This window comes from Tamandua tetradactyla, chromosome 4 (genome assembly GCF_023851605.1).
Source record: "Tamandua tetradactyla isolate mTamTet1 chromosome 4, mTamTet1.pri, whole genome shotgun sequence".
NCBI classification, from domain to species: domain Eukaryota; kingdom Metazoa; phylum Chordata; class Mammalia; order Pilosa; family Myrmecophagidae; genus Tamandua; species Tamandua tetradactyla.
This window is the reverse complement of record NC_135330.1, coordinates 82152250-82166941: the sequence shown is the minus strand read 5'-3', so window position 1 is coordinate 82166941 and position 14692 is coordinate 82152250. Positions and strand designations below refer to the sequence as shown.

The 14692-nt window shown below is 42.1% G+C and overlaps 1 protein-coding gene across 2 annotated transcripts in view; it reads left to right on the top strand.

Annotated features, from left to right (window-relative positions):
• DUSP10 (dual specificity phosphatase 10) overlaps nucleotides 1–10493 on the top strand; it is a 40496-nt gene extending 30003 nt beyond the window's left edge. For both annotated transcript variants that reach the window (XM_077157913.1, XM_077157912.1), the window contains exons 4-5: nucleotides 6396–6767; nucleotides 9249–10493. In XM_077157913.1, coding sequence (XP_077014028.1) covers nucleotides 6396–6767; nucleotides 9249–9514 — 638 coding nt within the window. In that variant the 3' untranslated portion in view covers nucleotides 9515–10493. The remainder of the gene's footprint in view (nucleotides 1–6395; nucleotides 6768–9248) is intronic.
• Nucleotides 10494–14692: the final 4199 nt, after the last annotated feature.

Below are 14692 nucleotides of genomic sequence, written 5' to 3'. Positions count from 1 at the left end.
TGTCTACCTCTTCTATAGCATTTTCTCCATATTAATACTACTGTTACCTCCCTATTAACAGTATGACACTGAAGTGTAGAGTTATTAAATAATTTTGTTGTCCATGGCAACACAGCTAGTAAGTGATGGGAACCTGGATTTTAAACTTAAGCAATCTGGTTCTAGGGTCTGCATCCATAAACACTATCATCAAAGTACTGTTTTACTTAAAAGTCTTGTCACCCAGTAAGAAAGACTTGGCACCAACAAGGGGTGATGACGATACTTCTAGTCCCTCTACTCCATGCCTCTCTCTCTCTCCCCCTCTTCTCTCTATCTCTCTCTGTATGTCTGTCTATTTCTTTATTGGCTTTAGTTCTGTTTGCTGACCTTCAATGAGAGTTTTACTTAAATCTTTGGAAAGCACTTCCTTTCATCTTAGCATTAAACCAAAAAGCTTGTGTGTGAAAGTGCTAACCGTTTTAGGAATGTGGAAATCTCTTGCTTATAGATTCTGCATTTGGATGTGGTTTCTTTAATGCCGCACAGAAATGCCTGGCATGGGCCTCGGCATTGCATTACAGAGGACTCTTCTGTCTCTAGGACGCAACAGTCCCGACGGCAACAGAAGCGGAAGTGCATCTACAAAGAGTTGTTTCCCACTGAAACTGGAATCTGTTGCCTCGGTGGGACTGTCACGTAACTGGCCTCCTCTGGGAAGAAACTGGTCGATGGCGTTTCTCTCTATGTTTTCTTCAGGGGTGCAGGGTATTCTCTGCTGCTACCCTTGACTCGGCCTGCTGACGAGTCAGCAGTGTTGGCCTGCTGACGACACTCGTTTTGACAGAGCTAAACCTAGTTTTGAGATAAGGTTTGAAAATGTTTGCCCCCCAGCATTGCTGCTCATGCCCAGAAAATATTTGCACTGATTAATTCCAAGTATTTGTGTACGTAGGGCACTTACCCAACTGGGTAGGGACGGCAGGAGTGGGGAGGAAGGTGAAGGGAAAAAGAGCAATTGTTTTAATAATTCAATCCTCCTCTGGAAAAATGAGGACTCTAGAGACATGCAATCTTTATTGGGAAAGCCAGGCCAAAAAAATGAAATCAGATACATTTGTTAGGAAGAGAAGTGAGATTTTACTTTCTTTATGTTAAAAATATGTTATTCAAACTTTAAAGCTGATCAAGTATCTTGGTTCCTAGTTCTTGCTTTTCATAAGTTTTTTTTTTTCCTTTGAGAAGAAATTATTTCTTCTTATTGAGGTTACATTCACATAACATTCAATAAAGTTTTAAAATAAAAACTCTGGAACACTAGCTTACTGATCACTTAGGGTCTTTATGTTAGATTTGCTGTTTTACAGCAAATCCTGGAGAGGATGTGGAGAAACAGGCACACCTATCCACTACTGGTGGGAATGTCAAATGGTACAACCGCTGTAGAAGGCAGTTTGGTGGGTCCTCAGGAAGCTAAGTATAGAACTGCCATATGATCCAGCAACCCCATTGGTAGGTATCTGTTCAGAGGACATGAGGGCAAGGACACAAACAGACATTTGCACACCAATGTTTATGGCAGCATTATTTGCAATTTCCAAGAGATGGAAACAGCCCAAATGTCCATCAGTGGATGAGTGGCTAAACAAGCTGTGGTCTGTACGTAGGATGGAATATCACGCAGCTGAAATAAAGTCATGAAACATGTAAGAACATGGATGAACCTTGAGGACATTTTGCTGGGTGAAATTATCCAGAAACAAAAGGACAAATGCTGTATGGTCTCACTGATATGAACATTAATGAGTGAACTTGGAGAATTTCAGTTAAGAACACAGGTTATCAGGAGATAGAAATAGGGTAGAGATTGGGTAATTGGTGCTGAACGAATATGGATTATGCAACAGGGCTGATGGTAAAAATTCAGAAATGGATAGCACAATACTACCTGATTGTAGCACGGTAATATAAATACGTGAATGAAACTGAATGTGAGTATGATAGAGGGAGAAGGGCTGCGGGCACATATGAAACCAGAAGGAAAGATAGAGGATAAAGACTGACATGGTATAATTTAGGAATGCCTAGAGCATACAATGATGATGATTAAATGTACAAATTTAAAAATGTTTTTGCATGAGGGAGGACAAAGGAATGTCAGTATTGCAGGGTGTTGAAAATAGATGGCATGTGGGAAAAGTACAATCAATATAAGATAGGTTCTATAGTCAACAGCAAAATGCTTCCACTGAATCTAACAAAGGCATCATGCCAAAACTAAACATCAGCAGGTGGGGGAATTGGGAAGGGGGTATGGATTCTTTGTGGAAGGAAAGGAACTATCTTCAGATGAGTGTGGTGGTGAAGGCATGTCTATACACTTAGGCTGGATTGTATGATGTGTGAATACAACTGTTTAAAAATGAGGAAAAAAAAAGAGCAGCTTTGTTTTTGGTCTTCAAGATGGTAGTTTCCCAAAGTTATTTTAAAAATCATAAAAGTTAACATTTATGAAGCACTTAACTTTATGCTTAAACGTTGTTTCACATCCACCAAGAACTAAACTTGAATCCTCCCAGAATCCTACTGGGAGGTAGGTACTATTATTACTATCCCCTTTTGGTAAGCGGAGAAACTGAGGAACAGAGAGGGTAAGAAGCTTGCCCAAGGTCTCAGAGCTAGTATCTGGCATGCTGGGCTGCAGACTTAAGGGGTCTGTCCTCCGAGCCCCTGCCCTGGCCCCCTGCCCTCCATGTAGACTCTCAGGGGCTGCACAAGCCCACAGCACAATCGAGGCAAGGACTGCAACCGTGGTGATAACGGCGTAATCGTATATTTATTGAACACCAGTTATTTACCAAGGTGTTTACACAGCCTTCTTTTTTATCTTTCTGACAACACTATGAGCTGGTGATGCTGTCTGCACTTTGTAGATAGGTAAACTGAGGTTTAATGAAGGAATGTTCCTTGCACTGATCTCAGGGATTGTGTGCGTGGAGTCACCTTTGCCGCCTGGGTCTGCCCACCTCTAGCCTTTGCTCTTAACCACAAGGACATCCTGCTTTTATTTGCTTTGTTAGTTGTTAGGTTTTCACATTATATAGAAATAACAAATATAAAATAGTCAAAAGCTCTCGATTCAGTGATTAGTCAGTTCAGCCTCTGGTGGCATTTGATGGGATAGGGTCGGGGGGAAACTATTGGAAGAGAAAACTGTGCTGGCCCTGCTCTGTCCCCTGCCAGCTTGCAATTCCATTTTCCAGTCCCCCCCAAAGAAGACAACAGTCCTTCCTCCACTCCTCTCTAAAAAAGTGCTGTGACTTGTGCTAGCTCGTTTTGCATTAAGCATTACCCCAGAGTTTTGCATGGCAGTATATAGACGTACATAACTCTTAATGAGAACTGTTGACTCAGTTGATCAGCAGACCCGCAATTGAACAGCGGACGATTTCTGTAGCTCCCTCAATGAGAATTTCCCTGTCCAGCTAAATATGCCTGAAATAGAATATTTCCTTTCCTGGTCCATTCTTTTTCCAAATATTGTATATAGAGTTCACACATGGTTTAAACATGCATTATACACATAATTTGTACATGTGCACCCCTGTGAATTGGCGTATTCTCGGTGTGTCTGTCTCAAATTCCCTCCCCTCCCCCTTCGCCTGTGTGCCCCCCCCCACATTAGGCAAATGGAAGGCCCATGCCACCTGTTAGCATTACATCATTGGCTCCCCAGAACACACTTGCACCAAAAGCCTTAAACAAAGTAGTTCTTCTTGTATTGTTTGCACTCAAAGAGCTGATATCATGCCAACTGATGTCATTGTATGTCTTTGTGTTACTGCTATGGCAACTGGGCAGGTGGGGAGCCTCCACTGATGTCATCGCAAAGGGAGGTGTAGAGACAGAATTTTAAAAAGCTGTATGCTTCTTTTTCTGTGTGTGAGGTTTTCTGACATGCTTTTTTTTTTTCTAACTAGCTGCTTTTAAGACAAATTACAGCTTCAGTACCCTAAAGAAGAACAGAGAAGTGATTTTCTTTTCCTTTCCTTTCCCTTAGAGACTTCTATTGAGTTTGTTTTGTTGTCTGTTCCTCTCATCTAATATGGAAAAGTAACAACTCCATTTTCTTAAAAAAAGAAGTGAATTAGGCTCCTGTCACAGAATTGGTGTGGAACTGTTTACTTGTATTTTATGGAGGCATAACTGAGCAGATTTTAAAATAATTCTTTACCTTCCCTTTTGCGGGGCCTTTGATGGTGACACTAGGTAACTTTTTTCTTTCTTTCTTTCTTTCTTTTTTTTTTTTTTTAGTATTCTCTGATAGAATTTTTCCAGTTTTCTGTTTTTTTCTTTCTACTTTAAAGATGATCTCTTTGGGCCCAGATTAATTTTATTTTCATGATTCCATAGCAGAATAAACTAATATAAGGGTAGCATCTAATTCTGGAAATTAGTAAAAATGAGTTTATAACTCTTTTGTTTTTTCTTTCCAAGAAGCAAAGGTAAATTTTGACTTTTGCAGATTAGTTAAAAGTGATCATAGTATTACCCTCTGTATTTTCTTTAGATCATTATCATACTGTAGTACAGGTGACTTCTCACTCTGTCCATAAGTGGTGAGCAGTCAAGAGACGCGGTTTAGGGTGCAGTCCTGAGCTCCCCGCTCTGGTTTCTGAAGACAGGACTGGAAATGGAGAAGGACGTATGTCAGGTTCAGAAACTAGTGGACAGACAGACTTCTATCCTCGTTTCAGCATAGCCGTACCCTGTGCGCCCTTTGTGTTCCCTGCCTTTATCTCCGGGAGCTATCAAGATGGCCATAAGGCATTTGACTGTCTTTGGGTGTAAATGTTTTATTCTTGTGGCTTTTAACTTACGGGATTTGTCAAGGTCCCCCTCTTTTCAAAGGCATGTATTGAGTGTATCTAGATCTGTTTGATTAGATTTAGAGCTCATTTGGTGGTAAAAAAATGTCAACTCAAAGTTCATAGTTCCTAAGTGTATGTGGCTTAAAGGGAAAATTTAAATAAGAAACTATGATCCATAATTTGATTCGTAAATTTCCTAACTTCATTTAAGAGCAATTGTTCTTTCGTGTGTTTTTTTGCATAGTCCTTCAGTTTTTGATCACATGTATGGTGAATGTCAGTGAACTGGCCATTTTTTGCTTAATATGAAACAAGCATTTTGTTTCCACACAATTTTTACAGTCTACTCTTGTGTGGTTTCATAATATCCTGTTCAGTTAATGTAATAACTTTTACTTTGGGTTTTCCTGTTGTCATTATTTGGACTTTTCCATAAAGCAGATAGTTTGGTAGTGAAAGTCTTCATGCATCTAGCTGAATGCATTTGGTCAGATTGTTTCCTGAGGATATGTTCTTATAGGTGAGACTCCACTTGTTGAGGGGGAAGTTTGTATTTTAAACATGGTGCAACAGGCTCAGTTTAAACTTTTTATCCTAAATCCTTAACTCTGGGGAGTAAAGCTGAGCCTGAAGCTTCGAGCTGTGAATTCACAGGATCCATTAAGTGGTTTCCTGCCAGGTTTATGTGTGCACTGTCCTCAGAAAGTCAAGTACCAGGGACTGGGCTGCTCTCAGACTTTTTCTCCTGGAAGTCAGGAGTGACAGATGTCAGGCACCTCCATGGGGAATATCAAAAAGGAGATCATATAGACAAGCTGCCATCCCACCCTGCCTGTTTTCTTTTCTAAGCACTTCTTGACTGCTTGTGCTTGTGGGAAGTAACATAAATACTGTTAATAAAAACCGCTGATAGTGACTAAGCATACACCATGTGCCAGGCAGTGTACTAAGCACTTTACATGCATTCATTCATTCCAGATTCGCAGTCACACTAGAAGGTACACACCCATGCCCTCATTTTACAGATGCGAGAGGAATTAATTTTCCCTAGCCACAGAGCCAGGCAACAGTGAAACTGAGGCAGTCCAGCTCTTCCAGGGTCCCTGCTCTCGGCCATTCTGCCGTTCTTGGGTGGGGTGAGCTCCTGAAGGGTGCAGGACACAGGTCTGCAGTGCCAAGATCCCCTCAGGGTCTCTATTCACAGAGGTCATTTCTGCTTTCCTCTGTTCCCAGACGGCAGGGGACGATATAGGCCACTGAGCATATGGCTCTTTCTGATCAGATTTGCTGCTAATGGCATTGCCTGACTCTGCTCGAGGAACTCTTTCCAGGGGAACCCGCCCCAGTTTGTCTAAACAGCACACTTCCAAACCAAGCACTGCATTCAGTCATATCCCCCGAAGCTTGTGGGTCTCCAAATGCACTTTTGTTTTTGCTTTGTTTTGTTTCCAAACATGCACATCAGCAAGGATGCCGCCTCCTTGGGTGGAGCCGGCCCTGATATCTCCGGGAGGGTCATGTCTCCTCTCTGTGTTCTGGTTCCAGGTGGACTCAGTAGTTTCAAGCAGAACCATGAAAACCTCTGTGACAACTCCCTCCAGCTCCGAGAGTGCTCGGAGGTGGAGAGTGGCGCCTCCGCGGCCTCGAGCACGCTACCTCAGCCCGTCCCCACCACCCCCGACATCGAGAGCGCCGAGCTGACCCCCGTCCTGCCCTTCCTCTTCCTGGGCAACGAGCAGGACGCACAGGACCTGCACACGATGCAGCGGCTGAACATCGGCTACGTGATCAACGTTACCACCCACCTCCCGCTGTACCACTACGAGAAGGGCCTGCTGAGCTACAAGCGGCTGCCGGCCACCGACAGCAACAAGCAGAACCTGCGCCAGTACTTCGAGGAGGCCTTTGAGTTCATCGGTAACTATCTCCTGCCGGGAATTCTCAGCCCCGGCTGCCCTTTTTTCCCTGCAGGCTTCTGCTGGAGATTGCAAGTCTGAGGTTTATTCCTGTGATATATATCTATATATAAAGAGATGAAAAAACTGCCCCGAGGTGTGTCGGGGCTCTGAAGTCACAGGCCATCCGGTGCGTCTGAGCTCCCGGCTGGGCGTAAAAGAACAGTCATTCAGTTTGGCTGGGAGCAGTTCAGCTAGAGATCTTCGTCCCTCACGCTTATGCCACGAGAGGTGGTAAGAGGTAGGATTTATACGCCCCCAGGCCAGAAGAGTTGATGGAAAGTAAGGAACCGGAGGCCAAAGCTGGTGCTGCAGGCAGTAAAGCGTGCTGCATCTCTGACACCACCTCCAAGCACACACAGGCATCACCCCACGAAGCCTTTGACATCTAGGGTAAAGGTGCACTGATTTCCTTACCTTGGGTTAAATCTGATTTGCAAGTGGTATAGATACCCTCCTTACACGAGGCTGTGGCAAAGGCAGCACTTGCCCAAGAGCCAGTTCTGTGGAAACTTTCTCAGGAGAGTCATCATACTGGGGCAGAGGAGGGAGACAAGAGTGAGGACTGATGAGTTGATTTTCACTTCTGGCTGCTTTGTCTCACTTCTTAAACATTGGGTAGCAAAAGGGGTGTGTGTATGTTGGTGCTAATGAGATAGATTTCCTCCAGTTTTCTCCAAATTCACTCAAGGGGGAAGGGTCAAGTCTTGTCCCCTGGTTCCTTCCCCAAGCAGAATATTCTAGCGACAGCAGGCTTTAATCTCCCAAAGGAAGCAACTGGCAGCCTAACCTTGATCCCCACCTCAACTTTTGGTATTTTTATAGTCTTGAACTATTGCAAGGCTCAGATTATCATTTGGGGAACACCAGGCACATAACAGCCATTTTTTTTCAGTTGACACCAAACTTTTTTTACCGTAAAGGAGTGGCCTAGTACTTTCCCTAAATATTGCAGCAGGTTGTTACCAGGTCTGGGTCCCAGGAAGAGGACACACTCATGTTCCGTGCTTCATTGTCAAAAAAAAAAACCTTGAGTTTACCAGCCATTGGGTCTGGAGGATTTGCTGGCGAGTTGGCAGCCCAGGTCACTTTGTCCTGCTGTTTTTCCTGCTAATTGTGCCTTAAACTCAGGACCAGGGAGCATTCAGTCTGGGAGGAAATTCTGAGTGGTCACCAAACTCATAGAAGTGAAGTGAATTCTCCAAGTTCACAGAAATTGTAGCATCAGAGAAGGGTTTGGAACCAGGCCAGGGGTCTTTCTACAACACCCTGGGACTGTGTTTACATTGCCCCATTAGCTCACAACTGGCAATATTTTTGGATACAGGGGTACCTCCAGTTCTTTACTAATAACATTTTAGCCAAACCTCGAGCCCTGGGGAAGAAATATTTGCCCTCATACAGATGAGAAACTTCCTGGTTGGTATATGGTGTTCTGACTACGATTACATCTAACCGTTCCAGTTGGGGGAAGTTAAGAAATTGTTTTCCATTTAATGAGTAGCATAAGATATGCCTGTTCTTAAGAGGATTTCAACCAAAGCGCTCACATTCTTTGTAGATTATTCAGGCTTGCCTGCCTTTTCAGAGGGAAGACAAGACAAATCCCAAACAGCCTTTAGCCTGAAGAACAGTTGAGAATCACAGCCCGTATAGGCACAATTGTGTTTATACTGTAATACCGGTTGGATAAGCTGAAATCTCACAGTCTTGTTTTAAGGAAAACACAGCAGGTTTTATAAACATAATAGCATTTACTGAGAGTCTAATATATGCTGAGCAGAGTCTGGGCTTAGGCTTTAATTATGCTGCTTTGTTTATTCCTGAATCAGATAATATTACCCCCATATTCCCATTTCTTCCTTCTTTCCTTTATTCCTTTCCTTTCCCTTCCTCCTCCTCTTTCTTTCTTTAATACTATGATTCCAGAAAAGAAATGGAATAAATATTGGAGGGAGAAGTTGAACAGCTGTCAGGGTCTAGTCAGTTGCTTGCTCGGCTTGTACATTGATTGTGCTGTATGTCTACCTTAAGTCAGCCGCCACCACCACCTATGAGGTAAACTGTTACTGGGAATGATTCTTTCACCTAGTCTTCTCTTGAAATGTAGAAATCTATCTTGTTACTAACACTGGTTTTAGTCACTTTTGGAGATTGTGACATAATATACATAAATAACTATTAGTAAAATTTTTTCTTTTTCTTTTTTTTTTGGGGGGGGGGGCATGGGCAGGCACCGGGAATTGAACCCGGGTCTCCGGCATGGCAGGTGAGAACTCTGCCACTGCACCACCGTTGCACCGCCCCGTCATTGGTTCTAAAAGCTGTTTTGATTCATTCTCTCCCTACAGAACACGCCAGTGTCGAGTATAGACAAAAGCTAATGGCTGTGCCTCCATCTCTCTGTCCTGCGCTCACCCCCGGTCTTTCTCCCTTCTTGCAGAGGAGGCTCACCAGTGCGGCAAGGCGCTCCTCATCCACTGCCAGGCTGGGGTGTCGCGCTCCGCCACCATCGTCATCGCCTACTTGATGAAGCACACTCGGATGACCATGACCGACGCCTACAAATTTGTCAAAGGCAAACGACCAATTATCTCCCCAAACCTTAACTTCATGGGGCAGTTGCTGGAGTTCGAGGAAGATCTGAACAACGGTGTGACTCCACGGATCCTTACACCAAAGCTGATGGGCGTGGAGACAGCTGTGTGACCACGGCCAGGACGGAAGGGATTGCTGTGCTCCACTAGGAGACAAAGCGAAAGTGGATTATTGACTTTTTTTTTTTTTTTCAGTTGGGGGTAAAGTTTGTGAATAGAAAAAAAAAACTGGTTTATTTTTAACAAGTGTGAGAAGAATTTAACTTTTGATGCCATTGAGATTCACTTCCCCAAAACTGCTAAAGCAGGGAGGCTAAAGAAGTAATTTTTTAAGCCAATTATGAAACTATAATAAAACGTGTTTCTCCCCCACCCCTTTTCTTTTAAGCTATTTGTAGAGTTTATGGCTAAATAGTCTGTGCAGGTTCATAGACCGAAGATACTATACTTTAAAACAATTAAAAAGAATCAAAAGTAAGTAGAAAGGACATTGGCTCATGAAGCCCTGGGATCTGCTGGGCCATCCAGATAGAAAAGAAAACCCCAAACAAACCAAGCCCTGCTTTGCTCACTGGTGCAAAGAAAAGAAGAGGACAGCTTAAGTGGTCTAAGAACCCGTCACACATTCTTTAAGGAGGCAAGGTTATTGTTGATTGTGTGTGTTTATGCTCGGGATTATTTTTTCCCCTCTCTGGGTTTAAGAAGATTGTCTTTTTCTATAGCAAGGAACTTGACGATTTTACCATATGCCTTCACTGGCTTCTTGTGCAATAATATGATGTTTTGAGTGTGCAAACAACTTAGAGCTGGCAGCCTAATAACAGACAAATAATGCAGATTTGCCAGCTTGGAGATAGAAAGGAAATAAAACAAATTACTTTCTTTCCCACCTTTTTTCCTTTTTTTTTTTTTTTTTTGATTTGATTCTGGTTACAGTGCCATAAACCTTGTTACATATGTATATCAGAATGTAAAAAAAAAAAAAGACAAAAATTTATTTAAAAATATTTTTCGCAAAAAAAAAATACTTGGTGTGTTTCTGTTGATTGTGTAAAAATTTATTTTCATCATATAAATGAAACTCATTTTGGGATGTGTCTCCCCCCTCTCTTTTTCTCAACTCCACTTCAAGCTTCTCTTACCTTCTTGTAATCTATTGTACATATAACGCGATTGGAAATAAAACACAGTCTTTATATGGGGAGACAGATGAGGAAGGAAAAATATTCTTTGCTCTCAGTGGGAAGCCAAAGAGAGTTAGCAAGGAAGTAAAAGACCTCCAGTGTTGATTTGCCCAGTTACCAACGCCTGCATTTCCACAAACTCTGCCATCTTCTTCTGCAAATGTGATTCTCTGTAGGTTGGAGAGACCTCAGATTAAGCAGATTCTGTGCCAGCCTCTGGACCTTGGTAACCAAGTCATGGCGAGACGATGAATGAGAACTTCAGTGCTCTTCCTCAGGGCTATTTAAATATGTATAGATTCATGGCAGTCTGCCACTTGGGAGTCTTGATGGTGGTCCCCATTGCTCCTTGCTCAAGTGACACCTTCGGCAACCTTCAACTCCAAGTCTCTTTCTCAGGAAGAGGCACTCAATTATCTTGCTGCAGCAAATGTAATATGCTGCAGCAAATGGCTCTTCCTGTTCTTTTCCCAGCAAGTTGAGCTCAGTTTCATAAGTATAGCTTCTTCATGACAAAACTTGTTTGATGCATAGCTGGGTTCCTAATCCACTGAGGGTTGGAAGGTGGGGGAAGGAGAAGAAACACAATCCAGTATACCCTACATAATTTTAATTAAGACTAGATGTTCAGGGGAACTTGGCCATGTGGGAGATTCATGACAAACTTAAATTTGTTTGGGGTGAGTAAAAGAGTTGAAGAATTCTAGTATATCCAATTCTATATGACTCTGTTGGGCATATATACTTTTGTGAACATTTATTTGCTTTAACATTTATTTGCTCATTTAGTTGCAATAGTGAAATATTCTTCATCTTTATTTTTTGAAGTAACTTTTCAAACAGAAACAACTTAAAATTTTTCTTGTATTAGAAAAGTGGATACTGAATTTGGAAGGATTAAATGAGAGCTGTTGAATTACTTTAGTATAATGTGTTGTACTAAATCAGGTGAAAAGTGAATTTCTCTTTAGGTGCTTTCTGCTCTTCAAACTAACAAGTTCCTTGGTGCTAGAGCATAGTTAAGGAGTCAGGTCGATATAGAATCAGTGTTTTAAAATACATGGTGATTTACCAGATTTTTTTTTTTTTACTAAGTCCAGATGTTGCATTTCAGATATTGCATAAGGTTTATTCCCTTTCTTAAACACACGTACACACACACTCAAGGAGAAGCATCAACATGATGTTTCTTTTCTAGGAGATGGAAATGATTTATGTTTGGGGCAGTTCATGATTTTTAGAGAGTCTGTCCTGGGGCAGACGGGAATCCTGCCAATTGGCATACCAAGAATTCTGAGTGGAGTCAGGTCTTTTTACCTAATCTGCTCTGAGTCACTTAGCCTCCATTGCTTCATGAGGAACACTAACCACTTGATGAAAATAATACGGATTATCCAAGTCATTAGTCTAGAAACCAGACTCCCCAGTTTTCTGGGCCTCAGTAGGCACTTGGGAGCCTCAGGGCTGGGTTGGGAAATAATTGAGTGCATCTTCCTGAGAAAGAGACTTGGAGTGACCAATGCATGCATCACTCTTAGAATTCAGCACGGTGGTTTTATGCAGAATGGCTTATTTTATGATTTAATAAATGAGTCTGTAATATGTTAGGAGGCACTGTTACCTTACCTTGGACAAAACAGCAGCTCCATCCCCTCTATGGCAATATTTAATATGTTTCCAATCAACTGCATATTAACCAGTATATAGAGTTTACAATCACGGAAGAGCTGGTGTCAGTTACTACTGGATCAAGGACGGGGGTGGGGGGCTCAGAGGTGGGGGCAGGGAAGTTGGTAAACTGAGGATATGAACAATGGTAGGTATGAAGAAATGCAACCAATCAAGGAGGCACGTGTGGGCAGTAAAGAGGGAAAGATGAGCTTCTAAAGGGCAACAAAATCTGTGAAACAGGAGAAAATGAGATATGGTAAAAAAAACATGTCAGATTACATGTACAGATGCAAAGAATTAGTATCTGAATCACACTCCAGATGCTGACTAACATAGAATGCCAATAAATTGCTTTAAGGAGCCCTTTTGCAGTGGTAAGAAGTCTGTGAAGCAGAATGGAAAACTGATCAAGCAATAGCCTTTACTTTGGAGATGAGCTGTTATAAATAAGCCACAACACCTCATATTTGAGGTCTTGGTTCAAACTTGTGACATTCAATAATATCAGGAAATACAGCTTGAAGTTTGCTTTTAAGCTCTGATTGGAGAAATAGTTATATATGGATGGGGTGGTGGTGCTAGTGGCAGACGATGACTTTCAAATGGCCCTCAGAAGGTTGAGCAATAATAAAGTAGAACAAAGTGTCAAAATTAAACCTGTCTGTAGAAGACCCCCCCGCCTTCACAGAGGTGGTAGAATGCGAATGCCAGTGCTTCACCTGGTTTCCAATCTGCCCCTCTGGGACAACTTTTGCCAAAGTTTGGGGCAAGAAAGATGCATCAGGTTTTGATCATGAGCGGGAAACATAGCGAATGAGGGGTTGATTCTAGGGATTAGAGCTGAGATGACTCTGGGATCTAGCAAAGAGGTCAATGCGAGTTGGGTGCCTCTGTCTAGAATTATGGGTCGGAAGTCTCCGTAGGTCAACAGGGCCAGCAGTCAGGGAGAAAAGCTAGGCATTAAGTGGAGGGAGCAAAGAACTGGATCCAGGAAAAAAACTACAACCCACATCTGCCTTTTACTAAACTCAACGATGCACGTGACTTGGAAATAATCATGCGCCCTTTGCTGTGCTGCTGAACGAATATCTGGCTCAGAACTTTGCAGTGTTGAAGGGGCGCTTTGGAGAGAGCTTTGGAAGTTGTAATCGTGGCCGCTGGTCCAGGTCAACAAGGTGAGCCAGCAGATTAGTGAAAAATGTACGCAAGCTGCAATAGTGCCCAGTGCCCCCTTCAAAGTGTAATGACCGCTGTTTCACTTCTGCCTTCCCAAACTGCAAATTTCTCCTAAAGTTGACCTTAGCCCATTGTGAAAGAGGAAAAGGAATTCTGAAAAGTGTCATTTCCATTTTAGCTAAATTGATAACATGCAAAACCACCATTATTCACCCCTTGGCATCCATCTATACCTTTTATAACAATACCTAACTTCTAAATAAAAACAGTATTAAAGTGACAGTTCCACCTAATAAGATGAAGCAGCCACTTATACTTCTATAGTTGAAGACACTAAACCTCTCCCCAAAAGAGGATACATAGCCCATATGTTAACTTTATCCAATTTTGGATGATCTTTCCTCTTTTAGCTGAAACTCATTATCCCTTTGCTAGCCTGTAATATAAATACTGAGATATAAGGATAATTACCTTTAACACATTTTATATTAGATGGTAGACGAAGGAGAAAAAAATTGGTTAATATATAACCAAATATATTCATATTAAAATAAATACTAATATTAATAAATCTTATCCTAAGTTCTACACCTGATCATGTGTCATAGCTGGTGCTTATAACTTCATTCTTTTGCCATATATTTTTTGTCCTCAGCAGGCACCTCATCTGATCAGGGTGCCTTGCGTGTTGGAATGACCTAAGTGAGTATTCTGGAAGGGTCTGAGATTTTGGCAATCCTACCTGAATTACTGTTTTCTATTCACTTTCATTACAGGACATGAGGATATAAGAGGTAACCTTGCATTCCAGGATGCCTCTTATTCAGTTTTTCCGATCATTTTAATGTCACAATCATTTTAATCAGCACTGTAACCCTCTTTCTCACCTTGTTGATTCACCTGTATGAGGAGTTCAAAGTGGCCCGTAGGATGTATCTGTTTCTAGTGTCATGAAACCATTACTCTGTCTCCCAGTAGACACAACTGTCCCTTAGGAATTCAGGGAGTGCTGTCCACTTCTTTCCCAGACTTTTCTATCACTGATTTTCTAAGTCCCTGATCCTCCAGCCAAAGCATTAACCACTGTCCATAAAGCATTGTAGATTCATACCTCTATCTTTCCTTTTAGGGAAAATGAATAACCAGTCGCCCTACAGGAAGTTCTGCCCACTGGGAAAATCTTTCTCCCCGAGTATTCTTCTAGAACACCCCAGGGTGGTACTGCAGTGATGAGGTCATTCATTCTTAGATGATACCAG